The following is a 25757-nucleotide window of genomic DNA, read 5'->3' as shown; positions in this document are numbered from 1 at the left end:
AATGATGCGAAAACACTTAATAAATCATTATATTTGGTACGGGTTTGACACGAGAAATTTTGCATGGGAACTAGGTGATAACTCATATATTTACATATGCTTACAACATGTGCTTAATCGTAAAATTAATTATTCTGTACTGGTACATTATTAGATGAATTCAATTACAAAGATTTAAGTTAACGCTTAACTTCTTTTACAATAACCAAAAAATAAAAGGAACAAACTAAAAAATGACGGTTGGTTTGCAACATTTGGAACTATTCTATGTAGAATATGAATTTTCCATAATAACAGACACCTGACATCCCCATACCATAAGCCAAATTTTTGATTTGGCATAACCCGTCCAAAAAAGTACAACAATGTATATGTATCTTATTTGTAACACTGAGACCAACCATATCTTTTCAACACACAAGTTAATATATACTTCCAATGAATTTATGTCAAAAATATTTAAGTTATGACAATCTTATTTTGTAAGAAAAGTCGTGTAATAGGCATACAGAATAAGAATAGTTCCACAATCGGCAATCCTCGGGTGACTCCGCTTCCGTCTCGTTAGATGAGGTACGGAATCGGCCGAGTTGTGACGATTGAATAGTTCCATTAAATACCCATCAAACAAAGACAAAGCAGTTGTAATTTCCTTTTAATACTTTCAAACAATGACAAAGTAGATCAATTTCTTATACTAAAGTTCTAAAGACATTCTTTTCTTTTTATAAGCAGTCATATGACCGATGTTTTATCGATTAATTTAAAAAAGGCATACATTATGTCCTTTACATGTACATTTGTAAATGTTTCTCTTTATGTATTTGAATATAACTAGATATCATTGAGATGGGAGCCATCTCTGTGGGCCCCGCTGTGAATAATGTGCATTAAAAAATTGTATCTTTACCATAGGACATGGGTTTGTCAACTGAAATCAAAGTTTTTGACCTTGACCTTTGACCTAGGAAGTTGTAAATAAATTATGACACACCCTTTGGTGTTGGTTTATATACATGTCAAGTATAAACTTTGAAATGATAACGGTTCTCAAGATATAGAGCGGACACGATCTTTACCATAGGACATGGGGTTGTCAACTGAAACCAAAATTTTTGACCTTTAACTTTGCCCTAGGCAGTCGTTCATAAATTATGACACACCCTCTGGTGTTGGTTCATATACATGTCAAGTATAAACTTTGAAATCATAACGGTTCTCAAGATATAGAGCGGACACGATCTTCACCACAGGACACAGGGTTGTCAACTGAAACCAAAGTTTTTTTACCTTGACCTTTGACCTAGGAAGTTGTACATACATCATGACACGCCCTCTGGTGGTGGTTAATAAACATGTAAAGTATAAAGTATGAAATCATAATGGTTCTCTAGATATGGAGCGGACACAAAGTTAAAGTGTTACGGACGGACGGACGGACGGACGGACGGACGGACGGACAGACTGATCACTATAGGGCGACCCGCCTAAAGGCGGGGCCCTAATTATATAATAAATGCCTCTAAATTAAAACAAAAACCACCTTGCATTGACAATACTTTTATAACAAGTGATAGCATAGATTGTATAAATCTTAGAAAAAACAATGTGTGTAAAAGAAAATTTATTGACCTCTACTTTTATATATAGTTTAGTAAATAAAAAATCTGTAATTTGTAATCACTTTGTTTTGGCAAAATACAAGTGAATTTACTGCAGGTATATTCTCTTACCTGAAAACGTTTTAAAGTCATTATCTTTCGACTTTGTTTTTTCTTCAACTTCCCTCAATTTTTCATGTGCTGCTATAATTTGCTCTGCAATTGAAAAAAAAAATTAAAGCACAAAACTTGCCCTACAACGTTATGCATATTTTGATATTCTATTAAAAAAATGAGTAGGAAATTAAAAAAAAATGAGGTTAAACAAGAATATTTAGTTTCCATGTGTTTACATTTCAGGACAATCGTTAGTTTAAAATGAACCTACGAAATTGGCTGATAATTATTAATCACATATTATATGTGACATATATATACGGAGAAGTCTAGTGCGATGGACATGAGGCTACGCGATTGGATCAAAAGAGACAATAATTGTCAAAATCCGTATATGCACCTCAAATTTGCAATATGACATTTTCTACGCAAGTTTTCTATTTGGTATTCTGATCAAATAATAATTGAGATCCATGTTACATCTGGTGATCAATTTATTTGGCAATCGCAAACGGCAGTCAGCAGGGTTTAAGAACATCCATTTTTCGACCTGTTAGTCAAATGCGTTTTGTTAAACTATACTTTTCACATTTTTGGTCTTTTGGGAAATGTTGTTTTGTGCTGTATTGAGACCCCAATACAAAGTAATTTGTTTTACATGCACACTTATAACAATTGTGATTTTTATCGCACGTTAAAACACGCAATCATAGGTTTGAACGTTGTGTTCAGTGTAGACATGTATAGCATAGCTGGTCGATTGGTCTAGCGCGTCGGGAACAGTGCAACTCGATTTCGTTCCATGATATCTCAGTATCATGAGTTCGAATCCCGGCCAGAAAGAAAAACAAATGGAATTTTTAACGACCTTGACTGGCTATACAGCCCTTGCACGGTCGGTAGGGAAGAACAAAAAATTACTAAGGCAAATTTACAGATCTCACATTGTTAGGCTGTTATTTAGACGAATAATATAATTATATATACACAAATACCACAGAATTTTTTTTCTCACCTTTATACCTTAATATTAAGGTATTATATTATAATAGGAAATTTTTTTCTGAGACAAGTGCCTGTGACAATTACTCTAAATATCAGCACAACAATATTAAATCTGCAATTTTGCATAACAAATGTTTTTGTTCTTACCTCACGGGATTATAACTAATCTTATTGGGATATCGAGATAACACCACCAGCACTGTGTCCATTGCTCTAGACCACTAGGCCAAATAATATAGTCGAAAGGTAATAAGGGCTTCATAAGGGTCAACAGACCTGCTCCGCACACAACCCACATTATCTTGATCATAGCTCATCAAGTACAAATATGACCAGTTAGAGAGACAAATTTAGCCAGTGGTGTTTTTGATGTAAGCAAAACGCGCGTTTCGTAACTTTTAGTGTATTTGGGAGGTTTTAACCATCACCATTTTCTGACGGTTAAAATCTTGATTCCACTCATTTCCAACATTTTTTAAATTCTTTTATATTTACAGAGAGTGACTCTTAAGAGTTTAGATAAGAGTAATTCAGCGATCACTTTAAGATTCAATTTTTTAGTACCAACGTTTATAACTGAATTTGATAAAGTTCGTGTTCAAGTTTCTCAATCGTTAGTTTTCTATGTTGTGTTTTGTTTACTTTTATTTGTCTGGTGGTCTTTTTCTTTTTTAGCCAGTCAGTTTGGTCAGTTTATTTTCAACTTATGAATTTGAATGTATCTTTGGTATCTTTCGCCTCCATTGATAAACGAAATCAGGGCCGTAACTAGCCTCTTATAATATTGAGGCAAAATATATTCTTTAAAATAAAAAAAATTGGCGAGGGGTCTGGGGGCCGCTTAAGGCCCCCAGAAGCTCTGAGAAAAATAACGCAAGATCGTGCATCCTGAGCGTTTCCCGGACTCTTTCTTACATTGAAACGTAACTAATTTTGAGCTATTTCTCTTGTCTCAAAGCAAAAACTCATTGTAATTTAAGACTTTTAGGTTTTACGGGGACAACATTAAAAGTAGATCGATATGTAGGATAAAGCAAAAACCGAAATTTTCATAATCATTATGTCTGTCTGTTCTTGTCTTGTATTGTGCTTTATTCAGACTTTGGTGATTTTTTATGACTAGATTTAAATATAGTGACAGTGCAGTATTATATTTTAAGTACTAGTACTGATTAAGTCGACACTAAGGACCATCTTGACCTTGTTTTGCGGTATTAATGATTCTTTTATTGTTGAAGACCCTCCATCAACTATCAAAATGAAGAATAGGAAAAAAAACTTTGACCATTGATCATTTGTATTTTTTCTATGCATTGACTTTGTTTGAGATAAGGTTCTGTGCACGTTTACTCCATATTCTTTTATTTTCTGTTTAAGAGTCTGAACACGACTTCATGCAAGTTTAATCCTTCAATGTAAAAGGTCATATGGCAATACATTGACTGTTTTTTAAAGATGATTTGATACCGGGAAATTGGTGGTCTTACTTTAACTTAAACCATGTCAACTAGAATGAAATTCAAAACAGTGTGGCTGTGGCCATTGATTGACACATTAAATACATCCATTGACTGGGACAATTTAGGTGAACGTTTATATGTAACGACCACTGCTCACTATGTACTTTTTAAAGACACTTAAACTATGGGGTCACCAAAGGTTCTCAACACCTTAATAAGGTAATTCGAAAAATTAATCAGAAATAACACGATGTTTTGATTTATATCAATTATATAAATCAAAACATAAAGGTTATTCCTGATTAATTTTTCGAATTATTTTATAATTAAAGGCGTTAAGAAACCTTTGGTGACCCCACAGTTTAAATGTCTATCGTAGGTACGTCGTGAACAGTGTTCGTTACAGACAAACGTTCACGTAAATTGTCCCAGTCAATGGATGAATTTAATGTGTCAATCAATGGCCACAGCCACACTGTTTTGAATTTCATTCTATCTAGTTTTATCTACAAAAAAGAGCCAGTTTTGTATTCTTTGATATCAAGTTAAATTCTTCATTCAAAAACGACATTTTTTGTTTAGAATGAAATTCAAAACAGTGTAGCTGTGGCCATTGATTGACACATTAAATTCATCCATTGACTGGGACAATTTAGATGAACGTTTGTATGTAACGATCGACCACTGCTCACTACATTTTAAAGACACTTAAACTATGGGGTCATCAAAGGTTCTCAACACTTAATAAAGTAATTCGAAAAATTAATCAGAAATAACACGATGTTTTGATTTATATCAATTATATAAATCAAAACATAAAGGTTATTCCTGATTAATTTTTCAAATTATTTTATATTTAAAGGCGTTAAGAAACCTTTGGTGACCCCACAGTTTAAATGTCGATCGTAGGTACATTCTGTAGTACGTCGTGAACAGTGGTCGTTTCAGACAAACGTTCACCTAAATTGTTCCAGTCAATGGATGAATTTAATGTGTCAATCAATGGCCACAGCTACACTGTTTTGAATTTCATTCTATGTCTAGTAGCATCGTATATTTCTGGACATCGGTGGACATGCAACATGGCAAAACCACAGTCTACAAATGAAAATCAACACTCTGCAGACTATAGTTATAAAGAAGGACAATAATTGAACAAAAGACAAACCTGGGACACAGAAGTACAAACAATAGACCATCAACTCTGAAAACTAAAAGTAAAATAGAAACATGGATCATGAAAAACATGCAGTGGCGACATCAGAGAGACTTGCAAGACACTTTCCGTGAAAACAATTCAGGCTGATATGAAGACAATCTTGTTTCAGTTTTTTTTTTTTTTTTTTTTTTTAAATTTCCAACATGAGGCATTTGCCTCATTTGCCTCAATGTAGTTACGGCCCTGGAAATAATTCATCCGGGTACTATATAAAAAAGTTTGTTTAGTTCTGCGTATTCAAACGTTCTTAACAAAACATTGTGTTTTATCTTAATGGACTGGTATGATACAAAGTCCCCAAAACAGAAAGAACAGTTATAGTCATTTGTATCTGTTTTCAACTTTGTCTTCATCCAACATCTCATTACAGTGGATTCATTTATTTTTGTGGGTATCAATTTTCGTGGATTGTTGATCACTTACATCGTTGACATTTAATTTCGTGTTTTTTTAAATCTCTGCATACAAAGTCTATAGAAAATTTATAGTTCGTTGAACATTTAAATTCGTGGTTCACCTCTATCCACGAAACCAACGAAAATTGGTATCCAAAAAATAATAATGAATCCACAGTATCTTATTAAAACCAAGTAAACGAGTCCCCTAAACAAAACCAAAAAGTTAAATATAAAACATTTACAAAATAAATTAATAACTACCTTTAAGACCTTCTATTTGTTTCTCTTTTTCTTTTACTAATTCCTCTGCTCTTCTAATATCACCATCAATGTTGCTTTGAGGAGAACTTTCTATTAAGTGTTTCATAAAACAAATAAAATTATAATGTTTAATTATTGCATATAAGATGAAATATAAATCTTACAGATGCCAAACGAAGAGAAGTATTTACTTTATTTTTCATTTATAGATAAGGTTTTACATAGTATTAGTACATTGAAATGCCAAGTGAGAAGGTAAAATTGGAAAATGTGTCCTTAACCTTTATATTAAGAGTGCATTTCTTTCTAACACAAACGATGCAAACGGCTAAGCGCGCACATGTTTTGATCATTTCATTCAAACATACGTCTACAAAGTTTACATAAGCTTTGACAAACTATGCAAACGATAAAAATACGTCTGCAGTTTGTCGTTTGTCGTTTGTTAGTACAAACGCTACATTTGTTTCTTACTTCAACCTGATTAAACGAAGTATTTGTTTCTACGTTTGTAAAAAGTCTGTTTACAAGCAACATGTGCATGCATTATTGAAAGTTCAGACAGGGTCAGTAAAGACTTATTGAACGATGCATTTGTTTCTATTTTTGTAGCGTTTAGAAAACAACAACAAACGCGACACAACGTTTACAAAATTTTGGTTAGAAAGAAATGCGGCCTTAATAACCGTCTGTATTTAGCAAGAAGCAAAAGATGTTTAAACGATCATGTTTAACACGAATCTTGAGTACATAGCAACCAAAATGAGTAAACAAATAAAATAAAATAAAAGTCATGAAAAAGTTACAGGTACACTGTATGCATTACCATTATCTCCATTTCCATTTCTGTTAGTATCTGAAGAATCTTGACCATTCTCTCCGGACATCGTATTGCTAGATCTTCAAATGACGATTATCAACTAATAGAGAAAAAATATTTAGAAAGTATCTTTGTGTGTATTGAAACAAGAACATAATTGGGTTACCATCCGTTGGTGTGTCATGAAATAACAGTTCCTTCATTATAGACTTTTAGTTTATAAGTTCAAAGTTGAATGAGTTTTCTGTATTGCCTGTCTGATTGAGACAAACATTACAGTATTGGTTCGTTACGGAATAAAGGATACAGACGACGTTATGGCATTTACAGGCAAACTTCTTTTAGGCGGACCTTCTAATGGCAATATAGAATCAATTCACAGTGTTGACTAAATATCTTTTGAACTTATTGTGCTTAAAGACAACTTGAAGTTCTCTCTATCTGTGATAATTTCTGCCAAAAAATGAGAAAGTGAAGAATAACATTTTCCAAGGACAATAACTCCTAAAAGCGGTCAATTGACAATTGCGGTTATTATAAGTTGAATTTGTAGATTTTAGACTTTTGCTTACACCAATTCTCTCTATCTATTATACTTTTTGCTAAAAAAAAAAAAGATTAACAAAATTAATAGTAAAACTAGTCTTTCAAGGGCACTAACTCCTACATGCATATGGGATGAATTTACGATTCTGACGGTTCATTTTGACTTTGTTTTATGGCTTTCTACAGTTCTTTTGTCTATTACAGTTTCTGCAAAAAGTCAGTAAAATAAGTCGTGCAATCAAGGGTAATAACTCCTATAAGGGACCAATTCAAAGTTCGATCGTCTATCGTGACTTATATTTAGATATTAATTTTCCGAGTGTTCTTGTGCTTACTATACTTTTAAAAATTCTCTCTATATTTTTACATTTCAAGATAAGTATAACCTGAAGCTGCCAAATTAGCCAAATAATTGACATTTTAGGGCCAAAAACTCAAAAATTTGCGGTTTGATAATTCTAAAAAAATCATGGAAGAGCAACCTTGACCTGCTTATCAATTCTATCTTGTTAACTGCTTAAAAAATTGAAATTTCAGGGGCAACAACTTCAACATGGATTCAGTTGTCCGATTTTATCACAGGTTATAGACCATGGCCTTCTTCTGATCAATCATGTATAACACTGTTAGATAAGCTTTACAGCTGATTGCATTGAGTGTGTAGCTTAAGGTAATACCGTTGGTTAGTTTGCTTGCTAGCTGAACCGTGAAGTATATGCCCATTCCAAATCATTGACCGAAAAAAAGGAGGGTTCAAAACCCGGACCCCTCCCTGGATTCGGTACTCAGACGCCAAGTGATGACTAAAGCTCAAGTAGCTTTTGACCATGATAACAGGTTAAAAGGCTATATTAATATGTTAATTGAAACAGGTCGTTAATTTTCTCAGAAATGATCCATACAGTGATCTGTAGTTGTAAACATTCTTGTCTTTTGGTATTTGGTTGATAGATTCTTGTTGCATGTAGTCTCATCTACATTTTTGCGAGCATTTTTGATACTGAATGTTGACGAAGTTATTCGAAATAAAATAAGGATATATAAATCCTAGACGGTAATCATATATATCTTATTATTAATAACATTGAAACTCGCGCTTGTAAGTGACAATTAAACGAAATTTACACTTTAACTTCCGATTTCGTAAATAATTAGTACAGTCCAAAGTTCACAGTAAATTACATCCATAAATTTAATGACACATTTTACATTTTTCGAAAATATAATATTCTACTTTCGTTTTCTCAAAACCTCACAATAATTGGCAAAATACAAAGATACCATTATTGGTTTTATTAGATTAATATTACGTAGATTCTAATAATTAACTGTACGTACTTTGCAAATATATTTAAATCCGGGCACTGAAGTATTCCGTTGGGAGAAAAGTTTGAAGGCAAAACAAGACCAATTTTAACCCTCGATGTTTATCAATGATTCATTATCACGTGATAAGTTCTTTTAAAGTTTTAAAATAAACTTTATCCAGGTATAAAACATGTAAAACTTTATCTAATAATTATATTACGTAATGAATCTCACCATATACATTAAGACGGGGTAATGTTGTTGTTATTTGTTCTGTATATAGATTGATTTTTTATTGATTTTTTTGGGGGGGGGGGGGGACTTTATGTTAACTGTTTAATTACATGCGTTAATACAACACAACAATACTATTTATGAAATGAACATTATTTAGGTACTTACAGCTATTATTTAAATGTCGAAGTATGATCAACAGTTTAACATTTCATTATATTCAGGATTGGATCCTGGATTTTTGAAAAGGTAAGGGGCCGGCGTAGTTTCATGAAACGTATCTGGATTATTTTATACTAAACATGATATAATCGAGAGAAAAAAAACATTATATTTTTTTTAAGGTAACAAATTAGACAAATATATAAACAAAACTTAATAATCAATAAAATTGAGAATGGAAATGGAGAATGTGCCAAAGAGACAACAACCCGACCATAGAAAAAAACAACAGCAGAAGGTCACCAACAGGTCTTCAATGTAGCGAGAAATTCCCGCACCCGGAGGCGTCCTTCAGGTGGCCCCTAAACAAATATATACTAGTTCAGTGATAATGAACGCCATACTAATTTCCAAATTGTACACAAGAAACTAAAATTAAAATAATACAAGACTAACAAAGGCCAGAGGCTCCTGACTTGGGACAGGCGCAAAAATGCGGCGGGGTTAAACATGTTTGTGAGATCTCAACCCTCCCCCTATACCTCTAACCAATGTAGAAAAGTAAACGCATAACAATACGCACATTAAAATTCAGTGCAAGAGAAGTCCGAGTCTGATGTCAGAAGATGTAACCAAAGAAAATCTTTATAATTAAAAATCCTATATATTATTATATACTGAAGAACAAAAATTTTCTAACGCAAATTTGAACATCTACATGTAACATGCTTCGCGAGCATTTGGTTCAAATTAACTCTTCGGAAAGAGAAATTTTGTGTTTGTCAGTTTGTTATTTTGTGTGTGAAGGTCGGTTGTCATGACTCCACATATTCTAAATTTATGGTGGTGCCAAGAAACGCAAATTAAAAATATCCGACAATAACTGTTTCGTGTCTCTAAATATAAGCTGTATTTGTACGAGGCTAAGAAACAGGTGTAATACGGGCTTTAGCGAGCTTTTACTCCTGTTTAGAACCGAATGCAAAGACAGCTGATATTTAAAGACACCAAATAGTTGTTGTCTTTATCCTGCAATAAAATTTGTGATTTTTTTCCATCCCATTTGATACAATTTGTTTAAAACAAAATATCGACGTCATGACTTAAACGTTGACCGCAATTAGGACCCCAAATTGAACTGTGACGTACAGTAATTTGACATAACCGCTCGCTCGCAACAGGAGCAGGATACTATGACAACGATGTTGTTACTGGAATGTTTGATACAGTGCAATAGGTTCTGAAACTGGCGAATATGCCGAAATGAAAGACAGTGACCAACGACTGGTCCCCTGCCTATAAAACATAAACCAACTGGCGGAACTACACTCATATGCGGCTTAGCTTAGCGAAAGGTAGTGCGACGTAATCAGTCAAACAAACTTTATTAGATTAACTCTCTAAGGAACGATCGTTTCCATTGGTCAATTCAAACCTTCGACCTCACACCTTCGAAAATAGAACACACCTACTATAACGTTGAATGGACTGATTAATATTCACGTATCTGGTCAAGCTCGTTTAAAGCTTCCATCGACATATTCTCATACATGATTCCAATCACAATTCCAGCTTTTATAAATGTGCATGTGAAATTCATTGGTTTTATAGTTTTCTGCAATTGGTAATAAAGTTTAAACTTTAAAATCTTAACAGTTTTCACATCTAAATATTCAATTTAAATGTCTCCTCTAAATCAAGGGACGACATCAAAAGTTCAATGTAGGATAAAAAAAAAAACAAACTCAATTCACATATTTTTTCATTTATTCCTTCCCCCCCCTTTTGCTTACCCTGCATTTTCTTTTACTCAATGGACTCGATGAATTAACGTTGTACTTGAAAAATGAAACCGTACTTTTCTACAAACACTTCATATTCTTTTCCAAGTTTTATGTATTCGACATAGGATAGCGATTTTTTTCTGATTCCATTTACTTGAAGAAAAAAAAATCCCGAGATTGTAAGTAAATTCATAACATGTAACCAACAATGCTTTGTTAAGAAAAAACGGAGATGGCCAATCATGGCACAGGGGATGATTAAATGTAGTTTATAAACTCCAACGATATACTTCATTAGGTTTTGCTATTCTCGGTTGAAAAACGAACGTAAATTATATATTGTAAATATTTACAGAACGTTGGTTTTCCCGTTTAGATGGTTTTACACTAGTAATTTTGGGGACCTTTGTTGTTCAGTGGCTCCGTGTTGAAGGCCGTACATTGACCTATCATGGTTTACTTTTATAAATTGTTATTTGGATGGGGAGTTGTCTCATTGGCATTCACACCACATCCTCCTATCTATACTATTAAACGAGAAGACCTCATTTTTGGTGTCGCTTCTCCTCCTTTCACAAGAAATTAATCATCATGCCTCTGTGTCCTATAGGTAACATGTATAGTCGCATTTGTCATCTAGTCTTATGATCATTAAGTTTGGGTTATTTTGGGATAAAAAACGAAAAAGAATGCGTCCGGATATTTTCCCGTCATTGGACAAAACTTTAAGTCAGATTAGACTTCCGGTTCGTGTTTTTCTGTACTTCGAACATACAAAGACTATGAAATAAAGTATATGAATTTGCTTTCTGCTATCATTTTGAGTTCTAGCATGTATCATCCTTGCTTAACGTGTTTCAGTTTGGGTTATTTTGGGAGGAAAACGAAAATGAATAATATTTGCTATTTACTATGAATTAGTTTACAGTAGCGGATCCAGAACTTTTCATACGGGAGGGGGGCGTTGACTGATATAAAAAGGGGGGGGGTTACTCTCATGCTTCCCTATTTAATCAACAATCTTTTTTCAACGAAATGGGGGGAAAGACCCCCCCCCCCCCAAGCCCCGCCTGGGATCCGCCTATGCTTTTACTATTCATGGCGTTCACTGATGTATATATATATATATATATATATATATATATATATAAGTACCTTTGACTTTTGATACCTCTCCTGAAATTCTCTGTATTGAGTAATTAAAGTATATGCATGTTCATAGAGTACAGAAAAACAGAAGGTATAAAAATCTGTATTTGGAAAATAGGAGGAGGGCAAAAAAATGTGCCCAGTCCCTAAGTACCTTTGAATTTTGATCTCCTGAAATTCTCCAGTCAGTATATTTTTTTTTACAGTTCAAGTTACATACGCTCTATTTCCCCGCGATTTCGCGGGTGTGTTCTAGTATCTATGTAAATAGACACAAACAGTTTTTAAAAAAGTGTTTATCCATTAAATCATTCAAATGTATCGATAGAAAGGTGAGTTTCTTCTTGTGCATGCATTTAGTCATCCTTAATTTCTTGATATTTTGTTTATCAGTTTATCATACAGGTGTAATACCACCAAATCATGATACGGCACATCAAGTTGCATACGAAAGTAGGTCTAAAAAAATATTCCCTTGAATTTGACAGTTGTAGAAAATTAACCCTGCATTTTAATGCACTTAAATTTTTCTGAGTCATAAACATGTATGTTGGGTGTCTGAAAGCATCATTCTTTGTTTATTTGATGGTCTTATAAAATATTTTGGAAAGTTAAGGTTACATAGTTACCAAAGCACGTAACCAGTAAATAACAGTGTACAAATTGGGTTGTTTACTTCCGGTGCTGGTTACTTTCTTATATGCAATGAAATGTAGTGTGAAATTTTCACTGTAGCACTGTAAAGGATTAAACTTTATTCATGCAAAGTATTTCTTTGGTTGAAATAAAGGTAAATACTCTACAATTTTTTTAAAAGTGCCAATTTAACAAAGACTAATAGGGGAAAATCAATGGTGGTATTACACCTACACGTTTCGTTTTGTATTTCATTTTTAATACGAAAACATACTACATATACTTTAGCGGAAAGTTCAACAATGTTATGCAGCTCTATTCTTACAGTATAAAATTGAAAGATAAATGTTCATCCATTTAAAATCGAAAACAGTACATTTATATTTAAAAAAAGAAGATGTGGTATGATTGCCAATGAGACAACTATCCACAAGAGACCAAAATGACACAGAAATTAACAACTATAGGTCACCTTACGGCTTTCAATAATGAGCAAAGCCCATACCGCATAGTCAGCTATAAAAGGCCCCGAATTCAAACAAGAGAATTGTTCCTTATAAACTACGATTTCTCACAAGTATTAATTTATTATTTAGTTCCACACATGCATAAGAAATAATCTTCGCCGATGTAACATTTCAATTTATTACAACAACATGCCTTCACTGAATTCATTCAGGTGCACCAATGATACGATTAAAGTTATTTTGTTTCTATCTTTGGGGGACAATTTCCTCCGTTTATGGTACGCTTATAGCTACATTTTTGTACTGTGTGTATGTTTTATAGCATGAACATAATAAAAAGGAATGTCAGTGCAATCACTGATTAATGATTGTAATGGATCAGTATTATGAGATACTTATTATAAGTGACTACGACATTGTTAGGATTATAACCTATCGTCAGTATGAAAGAAATTAAAAGTGGTTCATATATTCATCCGTATAAAAGCGGCACATGTATTTTATTTTATCCTTATATTTCTCATCATGCCGGGTACAAGATAATTGAGTTGCTGCATGCAAAGAACTTAGAATATTACTTAAAACAAACTATAAGTATAATATTTCGACCCCACTATTTGAAGTTAATAACTATCAGTATAATATTTCGACCCCACTTTTTGAAGTTAATAAAACATTTATTTATTTCTTTTGACCAAAGGTTTGTAAACTATACAAATCATTGTTTTTACGTTCGTAGTAACATAGTAAATTCCATTGTCGGTCACCTGTGTCAATTCACGTGCACACTTATTACATTGTTGTTGTATTTAAATCTTTCGGCCAATGAAATGAGACGTAACAAGTTGTTTGTTTGTGATACGCCAGAATGTTATCAATGAACTATCAAACGCTGAAGTCGACTGCATTTCAGTATAACTCACCGACTGGTAGAGCGAATACATGTACAAACGATGACTTTCAGGATAGATTTTTATTTTCACTTTAACGAAAGGATGGTGTCAGTTCAAAAGGCTGCTTCGACAGAAGTTTAGTAAATTATAAAGATAGACAATGTTTACAGGTTGCCAAAGAATTAAGATTACATAATAATAGGTTTGTTTTTATAATTTAAAAACCAGTAATTACTTGGTTGAAATTCGTCTGTTAATTTAACTGGATAGCCTTAAGGTATAAAATATAAATAAATTTGTAAGTGAGTGAAACCTGCTCACACTGTTATGTTATATCTTTATTATTTGATTTCGATTGTTCGAATTAGACGTAAAATTTTTAGTTAGACAAATTCGTAATTTTTGAGTTAGATTAATAGTTTTTGAACACAATGGCCGATCGCCCTAAAAGAGAGGGAGCGGGACATAACTATAAAAGCTTAGCAGAGTATGGGCTTCCAGGTGTTGATAAGCCAGTAGTCGAAGCCGAAGTGAAACCAAAAACTCCTAGCAGCGCCCGTAGAAGGTTAGAGGCCGCACAACTGTTGGATAGATCATTTAACGAGGAAGACGAGAGTGACGAAGAGCTGACACAGTTGAGAAAGTCGTTTCAAGAAGCCGAGGAGAGCTTGAAGAAGAGAAAATGAGAAACAGCGTCTTCGAGTGGAGCTTAAAAAGAAGCAAGATGAGCTAGAGCAAGAGAAAGGTGAGATAGATAATGAGAAAGCTAAGAATAAGAAGGTTACTAGGACTCGGACAAAAAAGTCTGAAATCATAAGTAAAACTGACAAAAAACACGATTCAAAAAATCAAGATAAGCTAGTTGCTGATGCAAGCAAACCGGATGAGACAGTTAAGCTAGACGATATGAGAAAATTTGAGTTTTTAAATGAGTTAGTTGACAAAAAACTTTCAAAGCTAGGTTTGATTGAAAAATCAAGTGATTCGAGTTCAGATTCTGAAGACAATACTATACGACGTAGTGAGAAAGCTATTATCATTTCAAATAGCTCTGATTCTGATACAGATTCAGACAGTTCATCAAAGCGTAAAAAACACAAGAAATCAAAGAAAACAAAATCAGGTATTAAAGCAAAGTCTTCGGATAAGGTTATAACTCAGTTACTTTGGCCTCAGAGTGCCTTACAATATGAATATGTCAATGAGCAGGTGTCCTTTAATAAATTAGACATGAAGCTATTTACAGCTGGGGAGCTGGAGATTATCACCCGAGCAGATATTTCTGAGATTGAACGAAAGGGTCGCTTAAATTTGTTGAAAAAGATTACGTACTACAGTCAGATTTATTCTTGGAAAGGCCTTTTAGCCTTTTACGCAGCCTGGTTAAGGAAAATTGAACTCGGACAAAATAAATGGTCTGATGATCCTTCTGTTATCGAGCTTCCTATTCTAACACCATATGTTTTATCAAAATAAAAATTTTCAAACAGCTCATTCAAAGTTGAAAGTAAAGATGAGACAATTTGGTTTTGTACATTATACAACAGAAATCGATGCACTTATCATGGTTCTCATCAGACTTCTATTAGAGGTGTCCAGCGAACAGTTCAACATATTTGCGCAGTTTGTTGGAAGAAAGACAGAAATAAACTTTACCACCAGAATGTTCCAGTTGTTGCCCTCAATTTCCTCAAAAGAAGGAATGACTAGGTAAAAGCATTTCAGAACTAAACCCTTCAGCAGATGTTTTTTATCTGGAATATATGCGTCGCCAGAACAGCGATGTCTTCGCTTGTTCTCCTGTTTTTGTCGATGGTAGGCGTAGTAAATATTGTAAAACTAATAACGAAGAGAAGGATAAAAGATCTGATGAGTTATCGAATAAAATTTTAGATGAGTGTACTATTTGTTCTGATTTGATTTCTGACAGGCATTGGTTGCCTATTCAAGTTAAATTTATCTCAGATCACGAATTTATTTTTAGTTCGAATATGTATAACTATGAAGGTGTTCGCATACCATTGGATACTCATTTGAATATTGAATTTTTCAAATTTATGCTCTCGGATTACCATGACAGAGATATATGCGCTTTACTAGAGTTTGGATTTCCTGTTGGTTATGATTATAAAAAACATATTCATAGTGCTTCTTGTACTGTACAAAATCATAAAGGGGCGCTACAATTTTCCAATGACATTGATAAATATCTTCGAAAAGAAATAAAAAAAGGCTTTATTGGGTTCTTTTCATTCAAACCCAATTTCTCACGAAATCATTATTTCACCTCTGAACAGCGTTCCAAAAAAGGATACTGTGGAAAGACGTGTTATTTTAGATCTTAGTACTCATGGAGGTGGAGGTGTCAATGGTGGTATAAACAAGGATTTATATTTAGGTGAAGAAGTTCATTTAAAGTATCCAAATGTTGATGCTTTGGTTGAAATCATTAAAAGCAAGGGTCCTGGTTGCCTTTGTTTCAAACGGGATTTGAGTCGTGCTTACCGCCAAATAAATATAGATCCACACGATGTTCATTTAGTAGGTTACCGCTGGAGAGATCATTTGTATTTTGACCGTGTGTTATCTATGGGTCTATGTTCAGCAGCGCAAATTTGCCAACGTTTCACCAATGCAGTAGCATATATATATATAGATTAAAGGGTTTTGACATTATTAACTATCTTGACGATTTCGCGGGTGCAGAAACATCTGAAAACGCCTTCAAAGCTTTTAAGGAGCTTGAAAATTTATTTCTGTCTTGTGGTATAGAGGAATCTACCCATAAGGCCTTCTCACCATCCCATAGAATGGAATTTTTAGGTATTATTTGCGATACAGTCAAGTCAACTTTAGAAATCCCTGACGATAAATTAAAGGATATTCGAAGTATTCTTGGATCATGGGAGGGTAGACAATCAGCAAAACGTAGGGATATCCAGTCCCTTATAGGGAAATTGAACTTTTTAGCAACATGTGTGCGTCCTGGAAGGGTCTTCATGTCTCGATTACTTAACTGGCTACGTGAGGTATATGACAGAAAGGGTTACATTTCCATTCCGTCAAACATTAACAAAGATATCGTATGGTGGCAGAAGTTCGTCCCGTTATATAATGGGATCTCTATGATGTCGTTGGAAGAGTGGTCTAAACCGGATGAAATTTTCTCCTCTGATTCATGTATTACTGGTTGTGGTGGATGGTTCAGCGGTCGATTTTTTCACAGAATCTTCACAAAGTTTATTTTAGAATATAAGCTTCACATTAATAGTCAGGAGTTATTAGCAATTTTAATTTGTTTAAAACTCTGGGGTCAATTTTTCAAGGGCCGAAAAATACGAATATTGTGTGATAATCAAGTGTCAGTTACAGTGATAAACACAGGAAGATCCCGAAATGAGTACTTACAAATGTGTCTGAGAGAAATATGTTACTTATGTGCACTATCAGAATTCGAGGTACGAGCATGTCATGTGCCCGGAAGTGATAATAGAATCAGTGATTATTTTTCTCGTTGGCATTTGTCTGATTTGCATCGAACTCAATTTTTTAACTCTGTTTCCTCGAATTTAGAGGAATTTGAAGTTGATGACAGCCTATTTTCTTTTAGTCACAGTTGGTGATTTATATATACATATATATACATAATTCCTTTTTTCAGATGTTCAGTTTAAACAGTTAGAGAAAGATGTTAAAAATTCTACTAAGTCTGCGTTTGCAGTAGGAACTAAGAAAAGTTTAGTTTCACAATGGAGAGCCTTTTTGCTCTTTTGTTTTTATTTTGATGTTGCTCCTATTCCTGTCACTTTTAAAACGATTAACTGTTATGCGCAATTTTTAAGTCGATCATTCAAATCGACTGATTCTATCAGGAATTATATCAATGGTGTTAAAATTATGCATTTTTATTTAGATCTTCCATTTCCCCCTTTAGATAATTTTGAATTTAAGTTGTTAATGGCGGGAATTTCTAGAATCAAACAATACTGTCCTAGACAAGCTAGGCCTATTACTCCCGATTTGTTAAAAGAGATGCTTAAATTTTTAGACCTTGATAATTGTACAGATATTGTGTATTGGTGTTTTTTTTTTTTTGCCTTTTTTCTTATGTCTCGTAAGTCTAATTTAGTGCCAGATTCTGTAGATTCTTTTGATTGTAAAAGGCAACTTACTAGAGGCAAAGTTTTTATGCATGAAAGAGTAGCTATTGTGGTGTTTGAATGGACTAAAACTATACAATGTGGTGAACGAATTTTAAAAATACCTTTGGTCAAAATAGATGATTCTATTTTATGTCCCGTTACTGCATACAATAGAATGTGTCGCATGATTCCTGCTCCTGAAGAATCTCCTGCTTTTGTTATCAAGAGAAATGCTAGTCTTAAAACAGTAACTTACAAACAGTTTCAATCAAAACTTAAGCGTATCATTTCATTGACTGGGCGAGATCCTCGCCTTTACTCTACACATTCTTTTAGACGGGGAGGTGCGTCATTTGCCTTTCAGGCTAGAGTCCCTAGTGAACTGATACAGCTGCACGGTGACTGGGCAAGTGATGCCTATAAGCTATATTTGAATTTTACTATGCAGGAGAAAATATCTGTTGCAGAGTCAATGGCCAAACTTTTATAATATTTTTTCAGACATAACCAACAAACATGTACTGGTGTTATCCAATTCAATCTGTAAACATTTATCTGGCATTTCTAACATGGACCTTCAAGCTTACAGTGGTGCTCGTATTTCCACTATTAAGAAGAAACTGGATCAAGGTGAAATAAACTTGATTACTGTCTTATCCATGTTGGAACTAACGATGTAAGAGACTTTTCTGTAGATCGTATCATTGCTGATTTTAGAGAGTTATTTGTAAAATTTAAATCTTTGTCTCCGCATATCAAGCTTTATATATCTTCTATTTTACCAAGACCTGTAGATTTTGATTTAACTGGTTTTAAATGTGCTAATATTAATAGGCAATTACTTTCTGTATGTTCTAAATATAACATTATTTTCATAAAATCATATAAAAGGTTTCTTGTAAGAGGACGTCCTATTAGGTCTCTTTTTGCCTTTAAGGACGTAGGGTTGCATCTTAATGAAGCTGGTCTGTACGAGCTTCGCAGATGCTTTCAACATGTTATGAGTCATATATAATCTGTATTATCTACGTTTTGTTTTATGATAATCATCTAAATTTTTGTTTGTATGCTTTGTATATTGTTAGGAGGTCATCGATGTTAATCTTATAAGGGAGCAATTTATCTCTTAGGATTTTGATCTTACAAAGGAGTGTACTATTCTTTGGGATCATAAGCTTACTTGAAGTTAGTGCACTTACAGGGGAGTCCGTCATATTCTCTGGGTGTGTCGTATAAAGGAAGTTTCTTATTCCTTTTATATTCAACTGGAACTTACAAGAAAGTGTCTCATTCCTTGGGTTTCAATTCTTCTATTTGCGTGTGTGTGCAATTTGTTTTTGTTAATCTTTTTTGGCGGGTTGTTTGGTGCATTTTGTTATTTCTTTTAGGCCCGCTTTATTTAGATTATTAGTATGTGTATCTTTCGTATTGTATTATATGAATATTTTGTGTGTAAATTATACTTATTTATGTATCTTATATGTTAATTCAAGCTGCCAAAATTAAACTATTACTGGTTTATATCTTCTTTATTTGAAAGCCCCCGTAATTGGTTTGTTTTTATAATTTAAAAACCAGTAATTACTTGGCTGAAATTCGTCTGTTAATTTGACTGGATAGCCTTAAGGTATAAAATATAAATAAATTTGTAAGTGAGTGAAACCTGCTCACACTGTTATGTTATATCTTTATTATTTGATTTCGATTGTTCGAATTAGACGTAAAATTTTTACCCACCCACCCAAACCCATTTTACAAAATTGAAGTTTGCTTTTGAATGTGCAGTTGTGAAGTTTTCGCATTTTGTTATTTCTTTTAGGCCCGCTTTATTTAGATTATTAGTATGTGTATCTTTTGTATTGTATTATATGAATATTTTGTGTGTAAATTATACTTATTTATGTATCTTATATGTTAATTCAAGCTGCCAAAATTAAACTATTACTGGTTTATATCTTCTTTATATAAAAGCCCCCGTAATTAGGGAGCTACCATTTGATTTTTATGGGGGGGGGGGGGGGGGGGGGGGGGGGGGGCTAGGATGAAAAATTTTGTTCTGCATTTTTTTTAGCTGTAATATCTGTCCTGCCTTTTTATTTTTCACTCTGTTCGGTCCTGCCTTTTTTTTTTTTTTAGTTTATCCTGACTTTTTTTACCTAAATTGTCGTCCTGACTTTTTTTTTTGCAAGTGTCTCAACCTGCCTTTTTTTTATAAATTTCATCCTAGTTTTTAGATTAAAAATTAACATTCATGAAAGATCTTTAAGAATGCAAATCAAAACACATTGTCTGTTGTATTAAGAATGAAATGTCTGAAAGATAAAACAGAAACTATAGATAATAGAAACTGATCATGAAGTCCTATGTCCGAAATACGAAATAGAATGAAATTCAAAACAGTGTGGGTGTGGCCATTGATTGACACATTAAATTCATCCATTGACTGGGACAATTTATGTGAACGTTTGTCTGTAACGACCACTGTTCACGACGTACCTACGATAGACATTTAAACTGTGGGGTCACCAAAGGTTTCTTAACGCCTTTAATTATAAAAAAAAATCGAAAAATTAATCAGGAATAACCTTTATGTTTTGATTTATATAATTGATATAAATCAAAACATCGTGTTATTTCTGATTAATTTTTCGAATTACTTTATTAAGGTGTTGAGAACCTTTGGTGACCCCATAGTTTAAGTGTCTTTAAAAAGTAAATAGTGAGCAGTAGTCGTTACATACAAACGTTCACCTAAATTATCCCAGTCAATGGATGAATTTAATGTGTCAATCAATGGCCACAGCCACACTGTTTTGAATTTCATTCTATATAATTTGGTTCGACTGTTTCCACGATCAAATTACCAGGAGACTATATACATGTACGTCTAGTAAACGTGTATCGCTCTGTGTTATCTGGGTTTATTGCAATATCGTAGCAACTACGTAGTGCTACGTAGATTTTGCCTTTGAACGTGTAGCTATAGACTAGTTGCTACATAGATATTGATAGCAGCTACGTAGCGGCTACGTAGCTGCAACGATATTGAACTCAACCCTGTACACCTGTATTAGAATAGTAGACATGTTGATTGCACGATAAATCAATATAACGGTGCCAAGTCAAGAGTTTGTATGCGTTCTTCGAGATTCCCGATTAATGAAAAGGTCAGCAAAGAAGGTGCCATTTTGGCACTTATACTTTGCAGATTGGTGTGTTTGCAGTTTAAGCCATACAAATATTTTTTGCCATGCATCCGATTTCAACTGGATGAAACGCGTGATGAAGCTAGTTTATCTAGCGAAATATTATTACCTCAATCTGATTAAAATTAAATCCCCGCACTCGCTCATTTTTTATGCTTGGTTGCCACGTGGGAGATCTAACAACATCCCATTCAAGTGCATATCAGAGGTCAAAATTTGAATAAGGTTATAATCTATATTTGACTAAGGAAAATCCTTTCCGTAGCTGTTTTTGTCAAAACGTTTATAATTTTTGGTACTAAATGCTATTCAACTTCATACTTTACTTGGCCTTTTTTAAAAAAAAAATATTCGAGCGTCACTGATGAGTCATGTGTAGACGAAACGCGCACCTGTCGCAAATACAAAATTTCAATACTGGTATCTATAATAATTTTATTTGCATGTATATCTATTTAAAATCTAGTAAATTCTAGCGTGAGCTCATTTTACAGTTTGTTTATCTTAATACTTTTGCTTCGTATTATTTAAGCCAATTCCAAGTAATTTTTAGCCAAACAATCGAATATTTTAAACAAAGAAATTATTATTTATAGGTAAATTATGTACACCCTTTATCTAAACTGTATTGTAAAGCGCTAATATTAGTGATATCCACAGGCACTTGTCTCAGAAAAAAAGTTATGGTGTATAGGGAAAAAAATTCTGAGACGAGTGCCTGAGGTAATATTGTCTATCAAAACTTATAGTTAAAAAATTTAAATAAATATTGAACGCTTTTCTGGACGGAAAATTCGTTTTTCCTAGGTTAGTATATTTCTAGGAATTTGAATGGTTTATTAACGCACGTCGTTACAAAAACCCATAGCCCTGGGTTTGTTGCTAACCAATACACCCGGATGTTGACACCCAGAACACAAGGGGAACTTCACTGCATTTTCCTTAGTTCCATGGTTTGTTCCTTGTGAAATATCGATTTTGTAGATTATCTGTAGATGTTTGTAATTAAATATTTAATCCACAAAGTTGAACGATGCTATCTTATGATGTCGATCATTTTCACTCATATTTAATAAATGCATCACTTGGCTTCCGCATTGTCAACAAATGGGACTACTGACCTAGCTATTATATATGCAAATGACCCACGTTGACGTCACACCGTCTATGATGTAACTCTCGTTACATTGAGCGCCAAATTCGACCCATCCCAATCTCTCTGTCTCTGGATTTTTAAAACGTCTTATATCTGACTATTTAACCCTGTTAAAAATATGTACAATATAGTAATAAATAAAGTTGCTTTCACGTTACAGTTTGTGGACGAAATTCTCTAAAAATCTCCAAATTTGAACTAAACCGGGGATAGATTCGTTATCTACGTTCATATTTCGTCTCACACTTCAGGGTGTTATAAAATCCATATCTACGGATATGAACGTTTATAATTTATATTGTTTTTTAAAATATTTATTCGATGGCTTTAGAAAATTTCGTGAAGTATGCACGTCCAGTTTACGTCAATTACAAGATAGAGGGTTTTAGTTAATAATGTCCTTCTTTTACATTTCGTTTTCAGTAAGTAGTCCAAATTTGTCAAAATGGTGGTTTTGATTTATCTTACGGCCTTGATAAATCGGCATTAAATTGTTAGAAACTTAAGGGACATACATGCATGGATCTGTTCAGCATTAAGGTAGAGACTCAAAGACATTTTGAAAAGTACCCTGGTGAGAATCAAACGCAGAGGATACTGATCCTATTCCTTTAACAATAATTTTACAAAAATGTATTATGTTTCCACTTAGATCAAACAACTTGAAGTATCAGAGTATATAGTTAGATGTATATATTTAGATTGTGAAAAACAAATATTTTTGTACTGGTATAGACTTCAGTACGCCCCATCTGATCAGTTTAGCAGAGCCTATAATGAATACAAATCTAGCTATTATAACCATTCAAATAACTCATGGCATTCTAATATACTGTTTTACAGTGAAACATGGATATTAACCTATCTATCTGCCAAAAAATTAGTAAAAATTAATTTAAAAATGGTTTTTGAAGAAATGTGATCAGAAGAACCTTCTTAAGACATGGCTAGAAATAATTAGATACTGGAAAACTCAGCAAATATTCCAAATTCAAATTTGCTTTCCATTCTGAAACTAACTAAAATACGAAAATATTTAACAGTAGAAGAACTTTAACAAAATTAAGACTGAGTAACCACAATTTGAGAATAGAAACTGGCCGACACGTACAAAAATTGAATACTGAAAACATGAAATTCTGTCCAGACATGCAATGCTCTGTTACCATTGTTTACTTAACTTAATAGAAAATGAACTGCATTACATTTTTGTTTTAGAGTGCCCTCTATATACATTTATAGCTCACCAAGATTACAATTCTTACAAAATTTATTTCAAAAGTTTTCAAGTCTGAGAAGTAAAAATCTAAAAAATTTCTTTTTCTGGATGATGACAAATGAGGATTAAGTTTTTAATACAGTTTTTAGTCTGCACCTAAATAAAAATTGCCATATTAGACAGGAAAAAAGCGACAAAAGTTAAGATAAACAAATAGAGTTTTTCGTCTTTATACTGACCCTCTCAAATGAGGGCCCTCATGGGGTTTTTGATTATGTGATCACTTGGCCGTTTTTTTAATGATTATTTGATTATTAAGCCAAATATTTCATGATTATTTGATTACCTAGGACTGTATTTTTAGTTTATGATTATTTGATTACTAAAGATAAGCAAATATTTAATGATTATGTGATTATATTGGCAAAAAAATGGTGATTATGTGATTACTAGGACCCCCCATGAGGGGCCTCTCAAATCATGTATATATTTTTTACATGTATAACATGCTTTCAGATATAGAACAGAAAAAATGGAGTCACGGTGAACACGTTTTTCTTGCTAAATATTAAAATAGGTAAATTCACAACACTCTCCATTATAAAAATTACTTTACCTGAGTTATCTCCCCTTATGAGAGATGATCTTTTTTTTTTATCAAACACATAGTAGGTGTTTTTTGAGAAATTACAGCTGTAATTATGATAAAAAAATACACTTTAATTTTCGATATTTACATCAAAAGCCTTACACATCAATATGTGACACTATAATAAAATAATTTATCTCTATATCTCACAAGAAAAATCTCAAAATTTGCATGTTTCATCAAAGATCTAGACCAACATTATCTGCTTCTTCAAAATCCAAGATGGAGGCAGACACCTGAGCCACATATAAATAAAACCTACTTGACATTACATTGCTTACAATTAAATATTTTAAGTAATCATTATGATTAAAATTACAAAAAAAAAAAAAAAAATTAAAATAGACAAGGAAGAAATCAAGGAAGTTTTTAAATATGCATACTTTGTTGCAATCAATATTTCTTAGATAATTTGAATAAATTTAAAGCTTTTTTTTTAACTTGTTGCTTAGTTATAACTGTATCTCCGACTACTAAACTAGAAGCAATCAGAAATTACTAAGTTTTTTTCATTACTCGACTGGTAAAAAATAGTGAAGTAAAAATATGCAACAATTTTTTTTTTTAATTTTCAAAAAGTAACGATATTATCTATGAATGGGTAAACTTCAAAATTTTTAAATCTCATTATTTCCATTGAATAAAACATTAATTTTCAGCAAACAATGGGTGTAAAAGAAAATATATACTGATATAACACTAACCGGTTTTATTTTTACGTTTATCCCTATTACAACTCAAATTTACTACATAATTATGTCCTTGTTATTGTCCATATGAAACTGTTAAGCTTAAATATAACTAGGATAAAAAATAAAACCTTTGGATGCATTGTGGATGCATAATGTCGTTCCAAAATAGGTTGAGGTACGTCCGAATCAAAGGCAGGATTTTTCTTCCTTTTTAAATTTTCAATTAAGTGCATATAAATTACTACGAATCATTATTGTATGACATCAAAAAGGAAAATTGAAGAACGGAACTGTTTAGTGTGCAAAACGGTTATTGCGGCATAACTTGCATGTGCTGCCTGTATTAAATAAAATGAGGAAACAAGCATTTGAATGATGTTTCTAATGAACATGTTCATCAAGACCAACCAGATTTTATTTTAACTGAAATACATGTTTTGAACACAAAGGTGTTTAGTTTTTTCTAAGTATAGAATGGGTTTGGGTCAGGAGGGAGACCATTAATATCAGTTAAACGATAAATTTTATTTAAGATTTTGCTAAAAACAGTTAATTTAAAATATTGATAAACGATAACAGCAATTTAAGTTATCTTAAATGAGAAAACAGAAAACAATGAACTCAAAAGTAATA

The 25757-nt window shown here is 33.0% G+C and overlaps 1 protein-coding gene and 1 long non-coding RNA gene across 4 annotated transcripts in view; one reads left to right on the top strand and one right to left on the bottom strand.

The window, feature by feature from the left end:
* LOC143072206 (uncharacterized) overlaps positions 1-8879 on the bottom strand; it is a 32513-nt gene extending 23634 nt beyond the window's left edge. For all 3 annotated transcript variants that reach the window (XM_076247041.1, XM_076247042.1, XM_076247043.1), the window contains exons 1-4: positions 8766-8879; positions 6888-6981; positions 6062-6151; positions 1734-1817 (exon numbers count right to left, since the gene is read on the bottom strand). In XM_076247041.1, coding sequence (XP_076103156.1) covers positions 1734-1817; positions 6062-6151; positions 6888-6948 — 235 coding nt within the window. In that variant the 5' untranslated portion in view covers positions 6949-6981; positions 8766-8879. The remainder of the gene's footprint in view (positions 1-1733; positions 1818-6061; positions 6152-6887; positions 6982-8765) is intronic.
* Positions 8880-12583: 3704 nt separating this feature from the next.
* Positions 12584-20154, top strand: LOC143072210 (uncharacterized). The gene is made up of 2 exons (XR_012977074.1): positions 12584-12854; positions 18704-20154. It is a non-coding gene; the product is annotated as an uncharacterized LOC143072210 (long non-coding RNA).
* Positions 20155-25757: the final 5603 nt, after the last annotated feature.

Source organism: Mytilus galloprovincialis, chromosome 4, assembly GCF_965363235.1.
Source record: "Mytilus galloprovincialis chromosome 4, xbMytGall1.hap1.1, whole genome shotgun sequence".
Classification (NCBI taxonomy): domain Eukaryota; kingdom Metazoa; phylum Mollusca; class Bivalvia; order Mytilida; family Mytilidae; genus Mytilus; species Mytilus galloprovincialis.
Note: the sequence above shows the minus strand (reverse complement) of the source record. Positions and strands in the feature narration are given on the sequence as shown.